Source organism: Cheilinus undulatus, linkage group 4, assembly GCF_018320785.1.
Source record: "Cheilinus undulatus linkage group 4, ASM1832078v1, whole genome shotgun sequence".
Classification (NCBI taxonomy): Eukaryota; Metazoa; Chordata; class Actinopteri; order Labriformes; family Labridae; genus Cheilinus; species Cheilinus undulatus.
In genome coordinates, this window is record NC_054868.1 from 10,067,965 (window position 1) to 10,092,838 (window position 24,874).

Sequence of the window (24,874 nt, forward strand, 5' to 3'; positions counted from 1 at the left end):
AAGTACAAATGTCTTGTACCCAAGTAAAAGTAAAGTTACTCTGGTTCAAACTTATTTTAGTAGAATCAAAATTACTTATTTCAAAATGTACTTAAGAAATGACAAGTAGCCCAAAAAACTACTCAATTCCAGTAATTTAAACACATTCAGTTACTTGCGTTCCACCACTGCTATCTATCTATCTATCTATCTATCTATCTATCTATCTATCTATCTATCTATCTATAATTAATCAGAAGGATGAACAGAGCAGACTAGGCCTCAGTATTCAGTCTTCAGTCCTGTCTACAGTCCATTTACTATTCCTGTCCTGTGGGTAATCCTGCTTCAGGCCCTGCCTGGTTCAAGGTGAGGTGTGGGATCCCCTGTAGTTCCGCCGGCGGCCTGCAAGGGGCACTGTTGACTGTTGAGTGCAGCGGGGACGCCATCTTGAGGAGACCCTGAACGCAGCGCTCGGTGGCGGTGATTGACAACAATCTCAGGCGCATCATGATGGGATTTTACTCTCCGACAAGTGAAAGAGAATCGCATCCTTTTTAAGTTGCAGACCTCTCAGTGGAAGAAGGGAGCACTGTGGAGGTTTAATTTTTCAGTGAAGAGAGGCTGCGCTGAGCCCGATGGCCGGCTAGCTGCTCTCTGGACTCCGACGCGGCCTGCTCGGGAGGAGGAAGGGTGGTGACGGCACAAAATGCTCCACCGCTGACTCCCAACAAGACACTTATCCTTCCCACAGACTCGCTGCGAGTTGGATCACGGGCACGATGCACTTATAGATTTTAAACGCTCTTAGCCTTTCGATTTTTTTTGTTGTGTGTGGAGTTTTTTGACCGACAGTGAGTGCCGTCTTGCTTACCCTAAATTTCCAGCCTGAGACATGTCAGCCAACTGCACCAGCGCAGCGCCCATCAGCGCTAGCAAAACCAAGACGAAAAAGAAGCATTTTATAGGACAGAAAGTGAAACTTTTCCGCGCAAGTGAGCCCATTCTCAGCGTTTTAATGTGGGGTATCAACCATACGGTGAGTACGTGCCAGGTGTGGCGTTGACGCTCGTGAGCGGTTTGTTTATGCTGCTGTTTTGATTTAGCTAGCATGCTAGCTTGTTAGCCAGCTGCCTTCATCTGTCAAGCCAGCTTTGATGTTCTCTGGTGGTCTTTTTATGTGTCTTTTTCATGAATACTATCTCTGTTTTAGTAGACTGCTTTCGCTGAGTCCTACTGATATTTTTAAACGAGCTGGTCGTTCTAAGACAGTTTTTGGCTAAGATGCTTGGCAGCTAGCCGCCTCTTCCTGTTGCCTGAAGCATGCGTTTTGCAGGGATTTAAAGCATAGGAGTTTAATCTCCTGCAGCTTTTGTAATAAAATGCATATCCTCATTGCAGGTTGTGCACATTCACATAATGCACAGCGTTAACAATCTGCCATCATAAATCATTGATGGTGTAGTGTTTCGGAGCCAAGTCGTGAGCTGAGGCTGCTGTAGTGCAGGCATGGAGTGGGAGGGGTGTGACAGGCAGCCGGAGCAGCAGGTTACACTGATTTTCAAACAGCAGCAGCAGCAGCAGCGGCAGCTTCCCTATTGTTTAAATAAACCTGCCCCGCGCTTGTGTTTGCAGCTCTGAGGCTCAAAGCATGCATTCAATCGCTGCAGCTAATCCCATTGCATCAGTATCCCTATAAATAGAATCGAAAAATATATCACATCCACTTTTGGCTGAGGCTACCCGTGGCTATGAAAAGCACGGCGAAGGGCAGATTGGACAACAGTGATGGATTGAGTGGGTTTGCACCAGCACTTTGGTCTTGCCTAATGTGCAATACACTTAGTAACTGCTTGGTTAGACACCCACTGTTGCACGGTTTGATTAGTGCTTGTGAGGCAGCATCTCAGGTGCGATGAAGGATTGTGTCGAGGGCTGAAATTTTAATTATTTATTTATGCATGAATGCATGCACTGAATAAACAAGCATGCTACCTAAAGCATGGGTTCAGTGTCACAGTCAGGTCTCTAAGTTAGATTTTTGGTTCCTCTTTGTTAGGTAGAGTACCTTGCTTAGCAGGGATGCACAATATTATCAGCCTAACAGCAGTATAGGCAGATATCAAAATTTCAGCCGATATTTACAACTGGTATTCTGGTTTGAATGTCATCATACTGGTGAATTTAAAAGAATAGAATTTCGTGGAAAAGTTTGTTTTTTTCCAGTGATGTAATTGATTTTAAAATGATTTATAATACAGAAATGTTGACCTTCTGGAAAAGGTTTGCTCATTTATGCTCTCAGTACTTGGTCATAGCTCCTTTTGCACAAATTTCTTCATCTATTCAATATTACATGGAGCCAATCAGTCCATGGCACTGCTGGGGTGTTATGAAGCCAAGTTGCTTTGATAGAAGCCATCAGCTTGTCTGCATTCTTGAGTGCGGCATTGCTCATCTTCCTCTTGCCAATACACCAGAGATTCTCCACGGGGGTTCAGTTTAGGTCAGTTGACTGGCCAGTCAAGCAGAGTGAAACTATAATGAGCAAACCAGTCTCTGGTAGTTTTAGCTTCACTGTGGGCAGGTGCCAAGTCCTGCTGGAAAACTTTCCATACAGTCAACTTTCCATGAATATGCTTTCAAACAGCCTCTAAAAATTGCCTGCCCTTTCAGCAGTCACCTTATGTGGCTTACCCCTTATGTTAAAGGGGAGATATTTTACCTCTTTAAGACAAGTCTGTATTGTTCTCAGAGGTCCTCAAAACATTCCTGTGAAGTTTGTTGCTAAGAAAACACTCCAGTATTGCATTTTTGCATGTCTAAAAACCCCTCTGTTTCAGCCCTGCTCAGAATGAGCCGTTTCTGTGTCTGTGGCTTTAAATGTTAATGAGCTGTCTGACTCTGCCCCTGATCACACCCCTTCAATAAATGGATCGGGGGGGGGGGGGGGGGGGCCAGGGCATATAATTTTGTTAGAAAGGCCTGAAAGTGGTTTTTGAATGTCTCCTTTAAGGCTGTCAGTGATTGTCTTCCGGACATTTGTCAAATCAGCAGTCTTTCCCATGATATGGTTGTACTGTACTGAACAGTACTGAACCAAATTGAGAGAAAAAAGACTCTTTGCAAATTGGACTTTTCTGCAATATTCAAATATTTTGAGATAGTGGATTTTGATGCACCTGTATACCAACAGTAAATTTTGGCCATGTGTACTAATAAGCTTGTGGAGTTAAGGCTGTTTTAGGTTTTTCTTTGTTCATCCTCTTGCTAACAGCTGTTCTTAGAACCCAAGTTTGTTTCTTTGTTCACCCTTATACATTTAAGTGTGTTCAAAGCTCTGAAGTTTTAGGTGTGAAATACAGATATTGGTATTGATATCAGTATTGATAATCCAATATCTTGCATCCCTATTAATTGGTCACCAGTAGGCTGGTCACAGTACCAGAAATTTAACCTGGTAAAAACTAAATGATATTGATGCTTGTGTCATGTACAAGCACTGTTATGATCAAATGACAAACCTAGAGACCTCAAATAAAACTGGATTTTCAAATCGACACAATCCAAGGTTAGAAAGGGAAAAACAATTTAAAGACCCTGTAAAGTGAAATCCAAACTGTGTCTCTTAACATGCTAGATATTTTGGAATATGGTAGCTGTAAACATGTGAACATCAAGTTTTGTGTACAACAGTGATAGGCACATACTGGCCTGATAATATCAGCTGACCCATATATCAGTCAGCCTCGAACTGCCTCTCATAAATTTACACAGTAATTAGTGGTTAATCAGGCCTGGTTAAGTGCCAAACCAGCTGATGATGCCACAGCAGATGTAACACTGTCAGTCCTTTTACTTCCATGTGTCAAAAATCTACAAGACATAAAACCTCAAATATCAGCTACGCTGTTCAAAGAAATGACACAGCAGATGAAATTCATATAACCAGGGAATAAAGGAGGCAGCTAATGATACAGTTATCACTGCAGTATTCAGTGGGTGAACTTTGGCAGTGGGTGTGTGGATGCAGCACACAGAACCTGCGATTTGAGGTGTGGGTGGGAAGCCGATTCAAGACATCAAACAGACTCCTCATCAAAGTCCTCTTCTTCCAGTCAGAAGTTGGATGCATTTTTAATTGTGCCTGAGCTGCATGCTGGAGGACTTCACTTCCACACAGTGTCTGGTGTGGTTTCAGTGATGTACGACAACACCCGTTTGATGCTGAATGATTGCTTTTTTTTTTTTTTTTTCTTCCCCTTTTTTTTTTTTACTAACATGCCAGCAAATAATTTCAGGGTCTATTTAAGCTTGAACCTTAGATTCCAATCTGTGTTATTAGAAGACGCCTTTACAGTAAAGGACACAGTGTGTTCATATAGAATCTCCCCATTTCAAAAATTGTCACTTACTAATTTTACTGCACCCTTTTGAATGAATGTAGCTTCCAGCACAAGGCTACATGACTTGTAGGCAGGGATGCACAATATTGTAGCTAACTCTTAGAGCTTTAACATAAGCAAGCGCCAGTGGCCACCAACAAACCAAATATCAATGCAAACTGGGACGAGGTGCTGCTGATAGTGGGAACTCAACAGTGTCGTTCCAAAAGTTAAAATCCCATTCATTTTCTCTATAGAGGATTATTTGCCATATTTTCAGTAATATCCAAGGTAGACCTACCATGAGCTACCAGAGTGTGATGTTACGGTGTGCTCCTGTAGAAGACATAGGTCATAAGACAGTAACCTCTTTCGAAGGACAACATAGTTTATTTTCATCAAAAACGCTACAGTTCCCACATTCCTGGAGTGTCACAGTGACATCTCTGATTGGTGGACTCTGGTAACCATGGAAATATGCTTGTGAACGATGACTGCTGGCTGGTGATGATGACAATACATGCTGCCGTAGTATGAAGCTATTTATATTATTATCATTCAAATGTAAACCCTACAGTTAAGATAAGTGTAGGAAAAAAAAAAGTACATACATGACTAAAAGCTTGGAAAACAATCCTTAACAATGGGTAGAATGGCTCGCAATGGATTGTGGGTACATAGTTCCTTCATCCTCATAAAGAGATATGTGCACAGTTTTGTACCTTTGCATTGTTCCTAATTTTCCAATGCAGTTTTTGGGCAATCAAATATTTTATAGTCATGAGAATTCAGGTAGCTGGTTAGCTTGGTTCATATATTAAAAATTTTTTACCAAGGATTTTGCAAAATGTCTATGGGGGATTTGAATGCCAAATTTGACATATGAGACTAGAGTTTGAATTTTACATGTGGGACCAGAGCTGCCACAAAAGCAGCGGGCACTGATGACTGTCTGCCTAGAGTGTCATGGTGGTGGTGTATCTGTGACAGCAGCAGTGTCAAACATACAGTTTTGCTCTCATCAAGCAAAGAAGTGGCAGCATGGCATGGTTCAAATCATGACTAACATTGCACATCCTACAATGTGACTGTTGCACTTAGGCACATTGCCTTCGCGGTTGTAAAACTGTTATTGCGCTATAATGTTGAGCAGCGGTGAAAACGCATTAAGAAATAATTATCAGGGGTGAAATGGACAGCAGATTGCAGTGAATTAATACATTAATCTACACTTTATCTTTTTAGGGGCATTTTATATTCTCCAGGTTATCAGAAACACTATATGGACGAAAGTATTTGGCCACTCCTTTTAATTATTGAAATGATGCATTTCAATCAGACCTGTTGCCTCAGGTGTGTAAAATCAAGCACCTTGCCATGCAGTCTCAATCGCAAACATTTGTGATACAAAATGGGTCGTTCTGAAGAGCTCAGTGACTTCAAGAGTGGTGCTATGATGGTTACCACCTTTTCCATAAGACAGTTCAGGAAATTTCACCCCTCTGTGATATTTAACAGTCATCTATAAGTGATATTATTGGAAAGTGGAAGTGTTTAGGAACAACAGCAGCTCAGCCATGAAGAGGAAAACCATGTAAAACCACAAAGTGGGGTCAACGACTGCTAAGGCGCATGGTAAATAAAAGTCGCCAGTGGTCTGTTGATTCCATAGCTGAAGCGTTCTGGCTTTAATGTAAGCACAAAATGCCAATGCCAAGCGTTGGATGGAGTGCTGTAAAGAACATGGATACTGGACTATGGAGCAGTGCTCTGTTGGGAGACAATCCACATTTTTTTTGTTTGGTGGTCAAATAGGCGAGTCTGGGTTTGGCGCACAATACTGTGCCCCAGTGCACAAGCTAAGGACTATAAAGACATGGTTTGATGAGTTTTGCCTGGAAGAACTTGACTGGCTGCACATGAGCCCTGATCTCAACCTCGTCGAGCATCTTTGGGATGGGAAAGCCAGACCTTCTTGTCCAACATCAGTGCCTGAACTTATGTATACTCTACAGAATGAATGGGCACAGATTACCACAGAAACACTTTAAAATCGCTCGGAAAGCCATCCTAGAAGATTGGTGGCTGTTATAGCAGCAAAAGGGGTGCCAACTCCTCATTAAAGTCCATGTATTTGAATACAATGTCATTACAGTCCCTGTTGGTGTAACGGTCACACAGCTCAATGCTTTTATATAATGATTGTCTTGATTATGCCAGTTACTGAGGAAGTGCCATAACACAATATTATCATAAACATGGGCTTCTTGCTATATTGTGCCTGATTTGCAATTCTCATCCCTAGAAGATAGACCATATGCCCAAATATTAATATATGTGTGATTAGATAAACGTGATAGAATTAACAAAACACCAGTCAGGCTTTTTTTTTTGGTTTGTTTTTCTTCATTAACATGGGGAATTTGACTTCGGCAGAAGAACAGGTCCTATTCACTCACTGAACAGTTCTGGAGCCCTGTGTACTTCCTCTGTTCCCCCTTTTTTAGTATATCTGTCTGTTCCTGATTTCAGTTCCTCAAAGACTGTTTGGCTGAACTTTCTCTCTGCCATTGTGTTATCTCTTCAATGTTTTCCCTCAATTTTCCCCCACTGGTAGGCTGTTTAACTGATAACCAAATATGTGCTTCTTTTATTGAAATCCACTAATGTGGGCTGTTGCTCTGCTTGTGTTTTCCAGCAGATAAGATCAAAGTCAGGGAGCTTGTTAGCTACAGCAGCAAGAAAAACTGTCAGTCTGGTCTTTGGTCCAACAGTTAATGATTTGTGCTGGTCTTTTTGGGAGAGATTCAGTCAAATGTGTGGGTTACACAAGGCTGATAACACAAACTGTTTGTTTACGTTGAGCTTGTTGTGCTCTGGTGTTCACATATCTGCTCTATTGATCAGTTTTGTGCGGTTTGGTACCCTGATGTTTAAAGCATATCCCATTTGCTTGACTGAAGCTGCACAGTGGAGTACTTTGCGTAGGAGTGTGTTTAAGCAAACTGCTCTCATATTGAAATCACAAAAGTCAATATTGCAGCTTTGGTTTCTTATTTTTCTGAATAAATATGTATTCTGTAGTGAATATACCAGCTGTTTCCTTTCTTCCCTAAGCATTGTCTGATCTCTCTTTCTCTGTTTTCTCATTTTTCTCCTTCAGGTGAACGAGTTAAGTAACGTGCCTGTACCAGTTATGCTGATGCCAGATGACTTTAAAGCCTACAGTAAGATCAAAGTGGACAACCACCTATTTAACAAGTAGGTACATCACAGTGTACACAGTATTAACCCAGTTTATTTAGAGAAAAGTCTGTAGTCAGACTGAAGAGCAAAAAGGTACACAGAACATAGTTTAGAAACACCAGCTGTCTCTCTAGAATAACTAGAGGTTCTCCCTCGTTTTCTCCCATAAGCTGATCATACATGTGGATTTATTTCTTATTTCTGTACTCATAAATTGTCAATAGTTTTTTTCTTAAAAGACCTGTTGCACTCATTGTGCATTATTATTTAAAGTCTCTAGTAATATTTCATGTTTATTCTGCTCACTTTTTATTGTTGCCAGTCGTGCATTTCCGCGACAGCGCTGAAAAGAAGCTCTGTTGTTTTACACCTAAGACATTCATACTCTTTTGCAAATGTATTAAAATTGAAAAAACTGAAATATAACATTGGTATTTAGAGTAGACTCTTTGCTAAAACACTTGAAATTTAGCTCAGGTGCCTCCACTTTCTCTGGATTGTGGCTGAGATGTTTTTACACCTTGGCTTGAGTTCACCTGTGGTAAAATAAAGTGATTGGACATGATTTGGAAAGGCACACACCTCTGTACAGAAGGTCTCAAAGCTCAGAGCAAAAACCAAGCCAAGGAGTCAAAGGATCCCTTCTTCCCCTTTTGCTCTGTTTGGCTGGGTGACCAGCTCTTGGAAGAATCCTGGTTGTGCCAAACTTCTTCCAACAGAGAATTATGGAGGCCACTTTGCTCTTGGGAACCTTCAGTGCAGCATTTTTTTTGTAGCCTTCCTCAGATCTATGCCTGCCAACAATCCTGTCTCTGAGCTCTGCAGGCAGGTCCTTTGACCTCACGGCTTAATTTTGCTCTGATATGCCTTGTTAGCTGTGAGGCCTTCTGTAGAGAGGTGTGTGCCTTACCAAATAATGTCCAGTCAATTTAATTATCACATCTCAGCAATGATTCAGAGAAATGGGAGGAACCTGAGCTAAATTTCAAGTGTTTTTGAAAAGGTTCTTAATACTTATGTCAGTGTGATATTTCATATTTCTTTGTTTTTATATAAATTTTATAACATCAAAAATGAAATTAAATCAATTGTAACAAAGAAATGTATAGAGTGTAAAGTATACTTTGTGAGATAACATCAGTCTCTCTTTAAGACATATGCATATGAAAAAGAGATGCAACTGGAGTGCTTCTGGTGTCCCTCAAACCAGCAGTGCTCATGGAAAGGGAAACTTACACCAAAAAATATGAGTGGAACACTCCCGGCACAGGCCATTACACGTTGGTGCATTTTTGATATTTGTAGCCCTATGGATTAAAGGTCTTATACATGTTTCAAACCATCTTGAGTGCATTTGCCTGGTTTATATTTGACAATGTTTTCCATCCTTTTTAAAAAGTACGCATAGTTTTCTTGTATTACTTGTGTTTAAGAAAAGAAATATTGTTTCTGCTTTTCATTGTCAGAGTATTGAAATTGATTAATCTTGTTTGAATTAGAAAATAATTGAAAATCAGGATGAAATGTTATCATTGACATAGTACTGTGATAGTTTCTGTTTAATAAGATGAGTGTATGGTTAACATCCATAGTTGATACAGAAACTTAATGTCAGGATTTGTTCTGCTCTCTACTGCAGTTCAGTATCTTCTCAGCGAACTATGTGTATACAATTACAGCAACTACATTTAGAAGTGACATCAAAGCTGTTTTTTTAATAGAACTCAGCCCTACATTATTGTAAATGAAGGAATTTGTGCACTAGCAGATATAAATTTGAAAAACATCCATCAATGCTTCTGCATATACTTTCCATCCCTGTTATTAGTGACAGTGCTCTGATCTCCTCTGTTTGTGATGTTCTGTCTCCTTCCTGTCAGAGAAAACCTGCCTAGTCGCTTTAAGTTTAAGGAGTACTGTCCCATGGTGTTCAGAAACCTGAGGGAGAGGTTCTGCATCGATGACCAGGACTACCAGGTGAGCAACCACTTCTGAGTGGAAGACACAAACACACATTCTATGAATTGAATTAAAATATTTCTAATAAAAATGCCTGCTTTTAAGTAAGAATGTGCGTTTGTGGATTTCTTTTTGCCAGAACTCTCTGACAAGGAGCGCTCCACTTAACAGTGACACCCAGGGTCGCTTTGGCAACCGCTTCCTGTCCAGCTATGACCACCGCTTTGTAATCAAAACAGTCTCCAGTGAGGACATCGCTGAAATGCACAACATCCTAAAGAAATATCACCAGGTAGAAGCCCCTCTCTCACTGTACAGACACACAAAGAGCAGGAAGAAATATCTAACTGAGGGCTTCAATATTAGCAGTGTGGTTAAATGGTATGATTAATGTGTTTTCATACAGACCATCTTCAAAAAGTGCTTGCACTGCTGATGACAGGCTTATATTTTTATTTTTAGTTACTAAAAATATTACATAAAGCATTTGGATGTACATGACTCCTTTTTCAAAGGTGAGATTCTTGTTCTTTGAACCAGAAACCCATTACACATTGCTTCAGGCCCACCCACACAAATGGCTGGGCCCATGAAAGCCCCAGTAAATGGGCTCTCTCCAGATGTCATTTTGTATTATCAGTGGATGTACATTGGATCAGTAGCTTTACAGCTAGCCTCGTGGCTAACATTCACCTCCTGGTCTTGGCTTTTGAGCTGACTCAGAAAAGTTAGTTGCAGGTTATGTTTGACATTACTGGCCTCACACAGTGTAAACATTACCTGAAAAGAGCTTTTAGCATTTTATAAAAGGGAGTTTTCATTTTGAAACACACAACAATAAGTTAACTTTTAATGTTTGTTGATGTAAAGAGGGGTATTTCGGTTTAAAATAAGACTGGGTTATGGCTACTGGGTTATGGCTACCTACATTATGGTAGCCCCCCCCCCAGTTAAAATGAAAAGACAACAAATAAACAACAGCAAGCATTGAAAATAAGCAGTACCATATAAAAATTGCACATATCCAAATCAATGTTTTGGGTGTTCAAAAGCCAGTCTGAAAGATGTGTCTTAAGCTCCTTTTTTTATGGACAGCCTTGCAGGCTTTTTCTCTTCTTTTGAGAAAAATGGAAGCTTTATCAGAAACAGTACAATATCTGTGCAAAAAAATTAGAATATCATGTAAACATTCATTTTCTCCCTATGATTTAATTAATAAAGTTAAACTTACATCAATTCTAGATTTACCTCATACAAAGTGAAATATTTCAGGACTTTTTTAATCTTGATAATTACAGCTTATATATCATCTATCAAAAATACACTATCCTGAAATATTAGAATTTTATGGAAAAGTCCAATTTGCAAGTGTTTCACAAGCCTACATTTCCCCATTCTGGTTCAGTTCACACAACCACAATCATGGGGAAGACTGCTGACTTTAAAGGTGTCTAGAGGACAATCATTGACACTCTCCACATGGAGGGTAAGCCACAGAGGTCACTGCTGACAGGGCAGGCTGTTCTCAGAGGCTGTATCATAGCAGATTCATGGAAAGTTGACTGGAAGGGAAATGTGGTAAGAAAAGGAGCACAAGCAACAGGGATGAACTCAGCCTCCACAGGATTGTCACACAAAGCAGATTCGGGAACTTATGGGGGTTCACAGAGAGTAGACTGAGGATAGAGTCAGTGGATCAAAGGCCTCCACGCACTGACAAGGCCAGGAAATGGGCTATAAGTGTCCTGTTCTTAATGTCAAGTCTCCTGAACCACACATAACGTCATAGGCGCCTCATCTGGGTTAAGGAGAAAAAGAACTGGGTCATTGCTCAGTGTGCGTAAGTCCTGTTTTCAGATAAAAAGAAATTTTGCTTTCATTCTTAAAGCGAAGTCCTAGAGTCTGTGGGAAGATCAGGGAGGCACAGAATCCAGGGTGCTTAAGGTCCTGTGTTTCCAGTTTCCACAGTCAGTGATGGTTTTAGGTGCCATGCTCTTGGTCCACTGGTCTTTATCAAGTCCAGAGTCAACGCTGTCAGCCATCTACAAGGAAAATTTAGAGTCCTACATGCTTCCATGTAGAAGCTTTATGGATATACTGATTTCCTTTTCCAGCAGGACTTGGCCGCTGCCCACAGTGAAGCTAAAACTACCAGAAACTGGTTCGCTGACCATGGTGTTAACTGTGTTTGATTGGCCAGTCAACTGGTCTGACCTGAACACGGTAGAGAATCCCTAGGAAGTTTCAAGAGGAGGATGAGAGAAACCAGACTCAACAACACAGACGAGCTGAAGGCTGCTATCAGAACCTGGGCTTCATAACACCCCAGCAGTTCCATGAACTGATTGGCTGCATGTCGTGTTGCATAGGTGCAGCAGTTTGTGCAATAAGAGCTCAAACCAGTTAGTGACTGATTAATGAGCATAATTTTCCGGAAAGTCAATATTTCTGTATTTTAAATCCTTTTTTGGACTGGTTTTTTGTGATAGTGTATTATTTTGAGTAAGCCACAATCAAAAAAAAAAAAAACAACTCATGAAATATTTCACTTTGAATGGAGTTGAATAGAATATATGGAAGATTCACCTCTTGAATTAAATCACAGGGAAAAAATACATTTTTTATGATATTCTCATATTTTTTTAGATGCACCTGTATGTATGATCTTCGGGGGTATGATGAGATCTTGCATCACAAAATCTTGCAAGACTGGCACACCATGAGATTTCTGGTTGAGGTGAAAAATGTCTTGCGAGATAAACAGGCCGCATCGAGGCAGAGCAGAAGCTCCCATGAAGTAGTCTAGCTGAACAGGAGATTCTTACTCCTGATGCTTGTATAGTTTTTGTGGCTGCTATTAAAGAAACGGAGCACAGCTCATCCTCCCTGACCGGTTTGAATAGCCAGTGACAACTTCATGGTTCGAGCCGCACGAGAGTGGCAGAAAAGAAAGACAGAAAGTCCTGGCATGAAATAAATTTGCTGTTGCTAAATACCTGTGCAGAGTCACAGTGAGAGGAATGCAGTGTTTAATAAGTGCATATATCCATGTAGATTCTCACACAGAGACAGCTTGTAAAGTGATGATACTCATTACTTTGTTCATTCACAAACACTGCTCTGAGTTGTTAACTGTTCGTCTCTGTGTCTGTTATCGTCTCACATCTATCAGCCGTTTGTTGCACATAACATCAATCAGAAACTTTATTAAAATAACATATTAGCCCAGTGCAGTACTCAGCAAAATAAACTGACTTGCTCTGCACTGGGCCGTAAGAAAGTTACTTTATTGTATGACTTTTGTTTTTTAGATGTTTAGTGCTGATCCAGCACATTTTGTGTTGCATAGAATAAATAAATAACCAACTGAGGCAGCTGTGAACCAACAACTTATGTTTACTGCAAGGTAAAATAACTTATCTTTTAATGAAGTCTGGCTGCTTTGAAGGGGTGACATAACTGCTGTTTCTCTTTTAAAAAGGGTCAGCTGTTTAACAAAAAAAGTAGGTCTGTTGTGATTCTTAGCCATGTTCTCTTCAGACTCTTAGAATAACAACATGGGACTCTCAGTCACAACAAAGCAAAACTTGATTGTGTGGCCTTTGACCAGGGATGTTTATTTTTCACCCATTAAATGGCAAAAATAACAGCGCCATTTGAGGCTACAGCATAATCAATCCACTTAAGCATTTTGAAAACGTAATACCTAAAAGTATTCAGAAAAGGGGCCAAGGTTTAAACTGCTGAGTACAGCAGAGATATTTAACAGCATCAGTCTGTAAAAAAGAAAAAAAGGCAGTTGCTTAATTTGAATCAAAAGTCACGAATACATGTAAATGATGAAGCGGCAGTGTGGAAATAATGGGAGCGTTGTTTCCATTATTAATCAGTTTTCATCCTGTATATTTGATTCCTCACTCCCACACTTAATGCTCCTCTCTCTGCTCTCCTCCGTGATTGCTTCCAGTTTATCGTGGAGTGTCATGGCAACACGCTGCTCCCTCAGTTCCTGGGCATGTACAGGCTAACAGTGGATGGTGTGGAGACGTATATGGTGGTGACCCGGAATGTATTCAGCCATCGGCTCACAGTGCACCGCAAATATGACCTGAAGGTAGGATACGCTGGTTCACTGCCTGTTTAATGCATTTTTCCTAACTATAACTTCTCATTGCCTGTCAAACAAGGTTATTATAGTTAAGTAAAACTAACTAAATAACTAAAACTAAAATTCAAAAATCATTTTAGTTAACTGAAACTAAAGAAAAACTAAGCTTTACCATTAAAAAGAAAACTAACTACAACTGTATAGTGCGCTTACAAAACTAACTAAAATAAAATAAAAATGGAGAAACAATATCTTTAGTTTTAGTCTTTGACACAACCATACTGACTGGCACCTACACACAAGTCTGTGTGAGTCTGAGTGTAAAAAAATTGCCTGATCTGATTGGTTAACACTTCATACAGTGGTAGTTTTATGTATGGAGTTGTATTCAAACATTATCTTTAAATAAATAAATGGTAAGTGAAGAGTAGCCTGTTTTGATATATTTTTTTTTAAATGTATGACACTTACTCAGCCTTGACATCTATCTGTAAAAAACTAAAACTAACACTAAAACTATTAAAAACTAAACTAAAACGAAGCATTTTTGCAAAATAAAAACTAAACTAAACTAACAAACCAGCAGTCAAAACTACTAAAAACTAAACTGAAATCGAACACAGAAAGTGAAAATGAAATAGAAATAAAAACTAATGAAAAATCCAAAACTGTTATAACCTTGCTGTCAAAGATATTGGATATAAAACAATTGTAATAATGTTGTGTATATTTTCAAGCTGGATTTATTGGAATCAATCCAAAATGTGGATTGTTTTAATAGTTGCTTTTTGTCTTAGATTTTGCATTCATAGGCCAAGGCATTGTTTTTAGAAACATAGACTGTATAACATTTAGATGTAGCCTCAGTGATTTCACCTTTGGTATTTGAAATAATGTTTTCAACCTGAGTGATGGATTAGTGATGCACCAATGCATTGGTGGAACACTGACATCGGCCAATGGTGGCCTCGTGAACCCTAATATGGCAAATGCATTTCATTCATGGAAAACAGGCATATTTGAGGTGCTGTCATGAGAGTCAATGCTGACATAGGCCAAAGACAATGACAGACAGCGGCCCGACGACTTTTAGCTGCGTAGCACACACCCTTCAGCTGTTTGTGCAGATCAGCAGAGTTCGAAGCATGTGGCATGCTTGGATGTGGTTGAAATTAGCTGAAATTAGTGAGATACTTGAATCATTCTCCACTTGCCTACTCGTGCATGCAGGCTGTTCAGGTTCAGTCGGAAATGAAACTAAGAAGACTGCAGCAGGACGTCTCAACCCAGTGGTATAATAGGCTATGTTTAACAATATACAAAGCTTCAGAACAAAAAACACTGTGAAAAAAGATATGCCACAGGTTATGAACTCCTTGCACTTTAACTGCACAACAGTAAGTTTGAAAACTTTATTACACGACTTTCTCAGTCAGAACAGCAGACAAGAGTAGCCAGCACATCTATATCAGCTGCTGGCGTAAGCCCCTTGGTAAGAGCTCTAAGACAACCTTTTACTTATGGAGACAGCTGCTTTATTAGAGGCTGTTAGCAAAAGATTTGAACAAATAGAGTCAGATGCACTTTCCTACAACGCTACCTTATTAGATTCCCGGCACTAGAAATGCTATTTTTGATGAGGATGTAAAAACACATGAGCATAGCTTGACACACTTCTGGTTGGCATGCACTAGGGGTTGCAGGTCTTGAAAATTTGCAAAGCCGCTGAAGTGTGGAAAATGTCACAATTTCACAGCCTCAGTTAGAATCGTTTAAAAGGGATGCCGGTAGCCTTGTGGTTAAGTCCGTGCACCCTGTGCTCTGAGTCTGTTCAGGGTTTGTGCTGTTTCTATAGCAGTAGTGAAAAAGGTGCACTGAGTGCTTCTTTTACTCTCTCCTAAAATAATCATTCATTGCACAAGCCTACTCTTCTCCTGCCAAGTATTCTCTTGAGGAAACAGCCGTACCTGTCCAATATTGACAGTTTAAAGAGAAACTGTCTAAGTAACAGTGGATAATGTGCTAACAGTGCTTTTCATGCACCTCAAGCTGCTTTCAACTGATTCTATTTTTAATTGTATTTTTTTTTTGTTTTTTTCTTAAGGGTTCTACGGTCTCTCGGGAAGCCAGCGACAAGGAGAAGGTGAGTTTTATTTCCGTGCATGATGTCTGCTGACATGATGGGACAAAAATAAACGCCCTTAGCTCAACTCTGAGGCAAACCTGCCAAATGAAGGCTAGACTGAGCAGTCAAAGCCAAACAGATGTTCTCTATTTGTACCTTTTTGCACCAGCATCATGTCTGATAATATTTTACTCCCCCTCTGTTTAGGCTAAAGAACTCCCCACTTTTAAAGACAACGACTTCCTGAATGAAGGCCAGAAGCTGCAGATTGGAGACGACAACAAGAAGTACTTTTTGGAAAAGCTAAAACGGGACGTTGAGGTTAGAAATACATCCTGTAATTGATCATGTCTAATGATATTAATAAGCCAACAGCAGAACATAGATGCTTTCCCTGTTTGCTGTGGTTGTGATTTTTAAATCAGGATTTGAATGAGGCAATATTCAGTATGAACAACTTAGAATCTTTCATAATTAGGCCTGTAGTCAACCAAAGAGAAACTTGGTCGATAGAAATTGCACCCAGGCACCATCAATCGATTGGTCTTTCAGGTTTAGAAAAAAAAATAGCCCTCACCTTATCTGAGGATCAGTTTAATTCATGCAGGTGTTCTGACTGCACCTCTTTGGTAGTCTAAATGATCCTTAAAAATTACATAGCGTGATTTTTGAGTCATTATTGTTTTTTTTTGTTTTTGTTTTGTCAAGCTGTACTAAAAATGAACAAAAATTGATACAGAGACGATCAGTGAGCATCTCCCTTTGATCTTATGATTTCTGTGAACATGACATTAGAACTCTTTAAACTAATACAGCTTAAAAACAACCTCAAGCACTTGTTTATATTAATTTGTAACAATATCTAAAACCACTTGTTCCTTCTGGGCTATGTCATTTTTAAGCATATAACAGACAGAATTCAGCGTTGTTGGGTGTTGCAGGTTGGGACTTAATGACCAGGAGACATTGTCTTTTCTCTCCTCTGTTTTCTATCTGTCTATCTGTCACTAACACTAGGTGTGATAGGGAAAAATATCATATCACAATTTTCTATGGCCAGGTCATGATCTCAATTTTATCACATTTTTTTTACATCACATTTTTAAGACAACTTTGTATGTTAATGACCAAAAAAATACATATATTTTTCCCTATATAATACACATTTTAACACTGTGATTTTCATTTTAAAGCACATGAACTAAAAACAGAATTCTTACAGCTTCATTTTCACACACGTTGCCTGTTCATATTCATTTTCACATCGCATTAAGCCAAATTAAGTACATGGAAACATAACCCAAAATATGATTAATTTCTGAGGAACGTGGTTATGCAGTAAAGTAGTGACTGTGTTATTTTAACGTAATTTTGAGTTCTATTTATAAAGAGGTCAGGAAAACATTAATTCACTGAGTGGTGACTCAGACTACAAACCACACTCATACCTGCTGCTGCTCACAACGAAGGAGAGAGGAGGAGATGCAGGCTGAGATCATGCAGCATCATACATGTAGGCGAAAGAAATGCACGTAAATCAAAGATTATTCTGTTAAAACATTTTCTAATAACTGATTGATGTCCAGACCTTGTGGACATAACCTGCCTCCCTCCATTAAAAAAAGACGCTGATGCTATAAAGTTTTAGGGGTGATTCCTGGCGTTCACCTGTCAGACTGAAAGGCTTGTGAATAACTCAGGAAACAATGTAAAGCAAAACAGTGTGACTCTGACACACTTTCCTCCACTAATGGCAGCGTGAGTCTCTTCCCTGTTAAAACCGTTTTGGATGCTGTCTTTGGGATGCATCAAAAAAAAGTTCACAAACTTTGTGCAGAATGTGCAAATATATGTCTTATGGTTTAGAAAACCAAGATGTAACTTTGTCTAGGACAGTTAGAAATCTCCTGAAGGACCAAGTCTTAAGTTTCGGTCTCATTTGCAGCCGTGGATCACCAATGTGTCTGGAAGGAAAAGGGGAGGGAAAAGGGGAGAAAGAACTAAAAGTAAAATAGCTGGTTCTACGATAAAACAGCTGCAGCAGATCGATAAATTCAATTTCTTTACGTTCTGAGATTGCCCTATTGCTCACCCCTAACTAACACTAACCTGAGCACTTTGATGAGATGATACCACATTGCCTAGTTTCCAACCATTAAATTAAACAGGCCCTGGGAGTTGATGCTGTGAGGGACGGCAGAATAGAGACGCTTGGCAAAACCACAGAGCAAACGTCCTGCGTGTTTGTGTTGAGTTGTTTCACAGTGAAACGCTACCAATCAGAATATAACACATTTGTGTGCCTCTCTGTCTGGATTGCCCAGCACTGCATTGCTCCTCTCTGTCTCCTGCTGCGTAACTCTCAATCAGCTGTGAGTTCCAGCTGTTTCGGTCTCACGTGCACACATGAGCACGCGCATCCAACAGACAAGCAGGATCTTGGTCGGATGAGAGGATATCGAACAAACTATACGACCAACCGAGTGAAATGAGTCAGCCCTTGTAATTTGCAAAAATAGTGAGCAATTTTTAAAAGACTTGTTCCTTTTCTAAGCACCTATCTAATGGAATAGATGTAGTGTTTGTAAAAGCTTTGGTTCCTTCATGTCCATTGATCATTAAAACAAAAGAGACTGGATAGTTTAAAAATTAAAGGTTTTGAAAAGTAAGGAAGTTTCACACATTCTGACAGCCTTACAGTGGATGTATTGATCTGCATTTAAAATTAGCTGGAATTAATGCTGATAAAAAAATATAGAAAGCATTTCAGTTCTTAACCATAAAAATAGTAAAATACACTTAAATGCCCTTAAGGGGCACTATTAGGAGATTTGATTTCTTTCTGATAGCTTTTCTCCATTTTTCTTTGCAAAAATCTACCAAACTTTCAATCACAAAAAGCTAGAAGACTGATTTCTGTTGCAGTAGCATTACCTGGGCATGTTTAAATTAGAACCAGCACAGCTTTCAGTCTAATGTTTTTTTTGTTTTGTTTTTGTGTTTCAGTTCCTGGCCACCCTTAAGATCATGGACTATAGCCTCCTGGTGGGCATCCATGATGTAGACCGGGCGGAGCAGGAGGAGATGGACGTAGAGGGCACAGGAGAGGAGGAGGAGTATGAGAATGATGGGATGGGAGGAGGCGTGCTCACAGGCTCCTTTGGCACACCCCCCGACAGTCCCGGGAACCCTCTCAACTGTGGAGGATTCTTTGGCCCCGGGGAATTCGACCCCTCTGTGGACGTTTACGCAATCAAGAGCCATGACAGTGAGGGTGGTCTTTGACTTCATCTGACATAATGAATCCCACTGTAGCATTAGATTGAACAGGGGTTGCTGCATGGTTCAGGTTTATTGAAATTTGAAATAAGGAGCGGTGCAGAGAATGAGTGGCCAGTCAGTGGTCATTGTGCCTTGATAATAGAAATGTGTGTTACACCGAACCACAGCAATGATATCAGACCGCAGCGGTCTTTGATATGAATTTTCAGGTGATATTTAACCCTTTCAATGTGTTTTATTTCTTTCTAGGTGCTGTGAAGAAGGAGGTATACTTCATGGCTATCATTGACATCCTCACGCACTATGATGCTAAGAAAAAAGCTGCGCATGCTGCCAAAACTGTGAAACATGGGGTGAGTGTTAAGATGGGCGTCATGAAACAAAGGAGACGACTAACACTCACCAATCATTTTATTAGGTACACCTGTTCAAGTGCACAGTAATGCAAGTTTCTAATCAGTCAAGGCAGCAACCAACACATTTAGGCATGTAAACATGGTCAAGACCATCTGCTGAAATTACATGTGAGCATCACAATGTGGCTTTGAACATGCCACAGTTGTTGACACCAGAGGAACTGGTCTGAGTATTTCAAAAACTGCTGATCTACTGGGATTTTTATACACAGCCGTCTCTAACATTCACAGAGAATGGTCCACAAGAAGAGTCCTCTCCTTGTGCCTAGCCACAGGATCAGGATTTGAACAGTGTTGAAGGCCTCCGTCTATGGGTGCCTGCTCTACCAACTGAGCTAAATAGGCGTCCTCCATGGCATGGTTGATGGCAGAGGTCAGAGAAGGAGAATGACTCGAACAGTTCAATAGAAAGTGAAGTTGTTCAAAAAAAAAAGGAAAATTCAATACTTTTCTGATACCACTTTTTTTAGATGATACAACATCATTTATGTTTTTATTCAGTAGTATCGAAAGTACCAAAGTTAAAACTGATCTTTTATCAGATTTTTCAACCCAGGGCTGCAAAGATGAATGACAGAGAAGATTAAGTGATCCTCAACCTGTTGCTGTGCAGCTGCTGCGTCATGTGACAAGGTTCAAAGATTTAAGCAGAAAGAGTAATTAAAAACTAATCAATAAGAAGCAAACTCCTTAAAGCTCATTTAGGCTCAACATTTGAACCCGCATACAGATACAGACTGACCTTTCAGTCTGTACTATGTGTTCATTTCATCCAGACACAATGCAACCTATAGTAGTAAACATGATGAGAAGAAACATTTGAAAGAACTTGAGTTTTCTGATGAAATATAAACAAATATTCAGTGAGGTATTAGAAACATATCAGTGATGCTAGCTCACCTGGGCAGAAGAGAGTCAACTATAAGAGCACACCTGAGCAGAGGACAGACCGACTGACAGAGCAGCATCAAAGTAGCTTGGTGAGAGATGGCGACCTCTAGTGGATGAGTTTTTCAATTTCAAGTTCAACATAACAGATGCACATCAGTATGAAGGTAATGATGGTTAGAACATTTATAACACACTGATCTGTTTTCATGAGTGCGTACATAAATTAGCCATAAGACATCACAAGTTCGACTCCGAAAGTAACGTCAATGGAGAGGAAAAGACTGTTTTGTGGCAATATACTCACTGGCTACTTCTATAGGTACACTTTATTAGATTAGTATCAGGTTGGACTCCCTTTTGCTCTCAGAACTGCCTTAATTCTTCATGGCATTGTTTCAACAAGGTGTTGGAAACCTTAAGAGATTTTGGTCCGTATTGACATGATAGTATCACACAGTTGCTGCAGATTTGTCAGCTGCACATCCATGATGTGAATCTCCCGTTCCACCACCTCCCATAGGTGCTCTATTGCATTGCGTTCTGGTGACTGTGGAGGCCATTAGATAACAGTGAACTCATTGCAAGTTTAAGATGATTTGAGTTTGTGACATGGTGGATTATCCTGTTAGGGGTAGCCATAGGAAGATAAGTACACTGGGGTCATAAAGGGATGGACATGGTCAGCAACAATACTCAAGTAGGCTGTGGCGTTTAAACGATACTCAGTTGGTACTAAAGGGCCCAAAGTGTGCCATGAGAATATCCCCCACACCATTAGACCCACCATCACCTGCCTAAACCGTGATACAAGGAAAGATGGATCCATGCTTTTATGGCCCGTCCGGCACCAACAACTATGCCAAAAAGTCACGTAAATCCTTTTTCTTCCCTGTTCTGATGCTCAGTTTGAACTTCAGCAGGTAGTCCTGACTATGTCTACACGCCTAAACACATGGAGTTGCTGCCATGTGATTGGCTGGTTAACTATTTGTGCTAACAGGCAATTGAACAGGTGTACCTAATGAAGTGGCCAGTGAGTGTTTTGCCCCAGTCTTTATTTTTTAGCTAAAATAAACCACATCAGAGACAGTGTGCTGCAAACTTGGCTGATCTGGACAACCAGCTAGAAGGTGTGTGTAGTAGACAGACTGGTCAGACTGGTGTCTATTGCTTTTTTTTCATGTTTTTGCATTTTCTCTTACAGCGGCTATTTTTTTTACATTTGACAAACATCGGCAACTGTCATCGGCGCATGTCACATTTTTTGCTGATGAGATGACAGAGCTACCATTAGCATATGCCGATGTTGCCGATGCATTGTTGCATCACTAATTTAAACACAACATCAATGGTAAAACAGCCAAGATGTAAAAGTATGTGATACTTTTCTTTAGTTGTGATATGAAGATACCAAAATGTTTTAAAAACATAAAGTTTTAGAAAGTGGAGAAAAATATTTTGATTGAATTGTCTTTTACCAACGACCTTAGTTTCAGAGCATTTCTCACCAGCCTTTATTATTCTAATTCTTAACAGTGACACCTGCTTTCCTCTATTAACATGAAAATATAAAACATGCAATAAAATAAGGAAATCCTTTCCTGCCGTTTGCAGTTGAACCAAATTAAGCTAGTAATTTTAATGTTCCTTTTTTCCAGGATCCCTAGAGGACTATTAAATATCTCATAACAGTTGCACTTGTGCCTCTTCTTTTTTTGATCCTCTTCTTTCTTGTTTCTCAGGCGGGAGCCGAGATCTCGACGGTGAACCCGGAGCAGTACTCCAAACGATTCTACGAGTTCATGTCCAACATCCTCTCATAGACTCATCTCCCTTCCCCTCAGTCCAGCCTCCCACTTTCTGTCATAGATCTGTCGAACGCCACGCACTTATTTCTCTTCTCCCTCACCTCGGTGTAGGTTTATCTACCCTCCTCCCTGCCTCTTCATCCCCTTTAAAAACAAAACAAAAAAAAAAAACAAAAAAAACTACCAGCGTCCTCCCAGTGCCGGCACCAGCCTGGCATGAAGGATGCACCGAGCCTGTTACACTTTTCCCACACAAACCTCCCTGGCTCCTTCATCCACTGCAAGGAAAACTCGTGAAACTCCTCACTGAATTTGGAACATCCTCGATAATCTCCCTGTTCTTTTAAAAAAATGTTCTGCCTCGCGATCCGCCTCAGCCACCTTGTTACTCCTCACGCCAGCACGGAAACTGTCTCACTAATGCCTTGAACGAGTGTCAGCTTCTGCAGTTACCAGTTCGTTAGTAGAGTCTCTTCGGTTTCTGTTCATGTCGATGTTGTTCTTATGATTTCTATTAGACACAAACACACACACAAACACAGATGTAAACAACTCACACAGATGCTGAATGGTCAGATTGCATGACAAACTCTTTGACAGTCGCCATCAGACTTCTCTCTCTCTCTGTACAACTGAAAAAATACAAACTACTGCTGAAAAATTGGAACAACAGGGGATAACACATTAATATGTAATGGTGTATTAAGTAAATGAATGCAATATCAAAAATGCATGGCTGATGTGTACATGAGACTCCACCAGTAAGTTGAAACATCAAACCACTGAACTTAGCATCTGAGTGTTATGACTAAAATCACAAAAACGGGACAAAAAAACTTGGTGTTTGAATGTTACGTTGCCATATTGTTTTTAAATATTTTTGAAATTTAACCGTGAGCTTGGTGGAGGTTGGTCTAAGAAAAAAAATTCACATAAAAAGGGGAATTCTGCAGCAAATACTTGTTTTATTACCATAAGGATCATTTTTATATCTTGTTTACATTAATGTAGCAATTTTGTGTTTGTATACAGTATTGTTTTGTTACCAACAGACATTAGAAAAAAAGGTTACTTGAAAATGATTCATTGCATATTAAAGGGAGTTTTATCTTGTTTTTGTTGTTTGTTTATTTTTTTAAGAGAACATAAACAGGTGCATTTCAAAAAATGAGAATATCATGAAAAAGTTCAATTTTTCCCATTAATTTATTTTTTTTTACAAAAAGTGAAAATTCCATGAATACTAGATTCATCTCATACAAAGTGAAATATTTCAAGACTTATTTTGATGGTTTTGGCAAACAACTCACAAAAATCCACTGTCTCAAAATTTAAGAGAAGTATAAAACGCCAGTCCAAAAAAAAGAGCAAATTTTGCACAAATTACTGGCATCTATGTGACAACCAGTACGTGGCACTGCTGGGTGTTATGAATCAGCCCAGGTCTGATGGCAGCCTAAAGTGCGTCTGTATTGAGTCTGGTGTCTCTAATCTTCCTCTTGATATTTCCCCAGAGATTCTTTTTGGACCAGGGTTCAGGTCAGACCAGTTGAGTGGCCAATCAAACACAGTAACACCATGGTCAGCAGTTAGATAGTTTTGGCTTCACTGTGGGCAGGTTCCAAGTTTTGCTGGAAAAGGAAATCAGCATTTCCAAAAAGCTTCTCCACAGATGGGAGCATGAAGGGCTCTAAAATCTCTGGGCTTGGTAGAGACCAGTGGAGCAATAGCAGCAGATGACATGGCACCTCAAACCATCACTGACTGTGGAAACTGAACTACTGGACTTCAAACACCTAGGATTCTGTTCCTTTCTGATCTTCCAGAAACTGGTATCTTGATTTTCAGATGGGTTACAAAATCTCCTTTTATCTGAAAATGGGACTTTGGACCACTGAGAAATGGTCCATTTCTTTTTCTCCTTAGCCCAGATGAGATGCTTATAACATTGTCTGTGGTTCGAGAGACTTGACATGACACTTATAGCCCATGTCCTGTATCCGTGTGGTGGCTCTCGATCCACTGACTCCAGCCTCAGTCCACTCCTTGTGAAATTTCCCAAAGTTCTTCAATTTGCTTGGTTGACAGTCCTCTGAGGCCTGAGCTCATCCCTGTTGCTTGTGCATCTTTTCTTACCATACTTCACCCTTTCAGCTAACTTTCCATGAATATGCTTTGATACAGCCTCTGAGAACAGCCTGTCTTTGGCAAAGACACTACGGTCATGGACGAAAGTATTGGCACCCCTGGAATTTTTCCAGAAAATACACAGTTTCTCCCAGAAATTGTTGCAATTACAAATGTTTTTGGTATACATGTGTTTATTGCCTTTATGTGCATTGGAACACCACAAAAAATATGAAGAAAAAAGACATAATTGGCATAATAATACACAAAAGTCAAAAATGGGCCGGACAAAATTATTGACACCCTTTTAAAACTAGGTAAATCATTTTATTTCAAGCATGTGATGCTCATTTAAACTCACCTTTGGCAGTAACAGGTGCTGGCAATCTAGAAATCACACCTGCCAGTTAGAATACATAAAAGTTGACTCAACCTTTGTGTTGTGTGCCTGTGTGTGTCACATCAAGCATGGAGAAGAGAAAGAAGAGCTCAGAATTGTCTTAGGAAGCAAAATTGTGGAAAATATGAACAGTCTCAAGGTTACAAGA

The 24,874-nt window shown here is 39.9% G+C and overlaps 1 protein-coding gene across 1 annotated transcript; it reads left to right on the forward strand.

Moving 5' to 3' along the window:
• The first annotated feature begins 404 nt into the window (after positions 1–404).
• On the forward strand, positions 405–23,312 carry LOC121508640 (phosphatidylinositol 5-phosphate 4-kinase type-2 beta). The gene is made up of 10 exons (XM_041785628.1): positions 405–1,018; positions 7,528–7,625; positions 9,491–9,587; positions 9,709–9,861; positions 13,537–13,683; positions 15,782–15,820; positions 16,010–16,123; positions 18,809–19,070; positions 19,334–19,437; positions 22,134–23,312. The coding sequence occupies exons 1-10, from the start codon at positions 875–877 to the stop codon at positions 22,212–22,214; spliced, it is 1,239 nt and encodes a 412-aa protein (XP_041641562.1). The 5' UTR covers positions 405–874; the 3' UTR covers positions 22,215–23,312.
• The last annotated feature ends 1,562 nt before the right edge of the window (positions 23,313–24,874 follow it).

Coding starts and splice junctions, on each gene's coding strand:
- LOC121508640 (XM_041785628.1), top strand. CDS start 875: ATGTCAGCCAACTGCACCAGCGCAGCGCCCATCAGCGCTAGCAAAACC. Junction 7,626..9,490: donor GACAACCACCTATTTAACAA/GTAGGTACATCA, acceptor CCTTCCTGTCAG/AGAAAACCTGCCTAGTCGCT. Junction 9,862..13,536: donor TCCTAAAGAAATATCACCAG/GTAGAAGCCCCT, acceptor GATTGCTTCCAG/TTTATCGTGGAGTGTCATGG.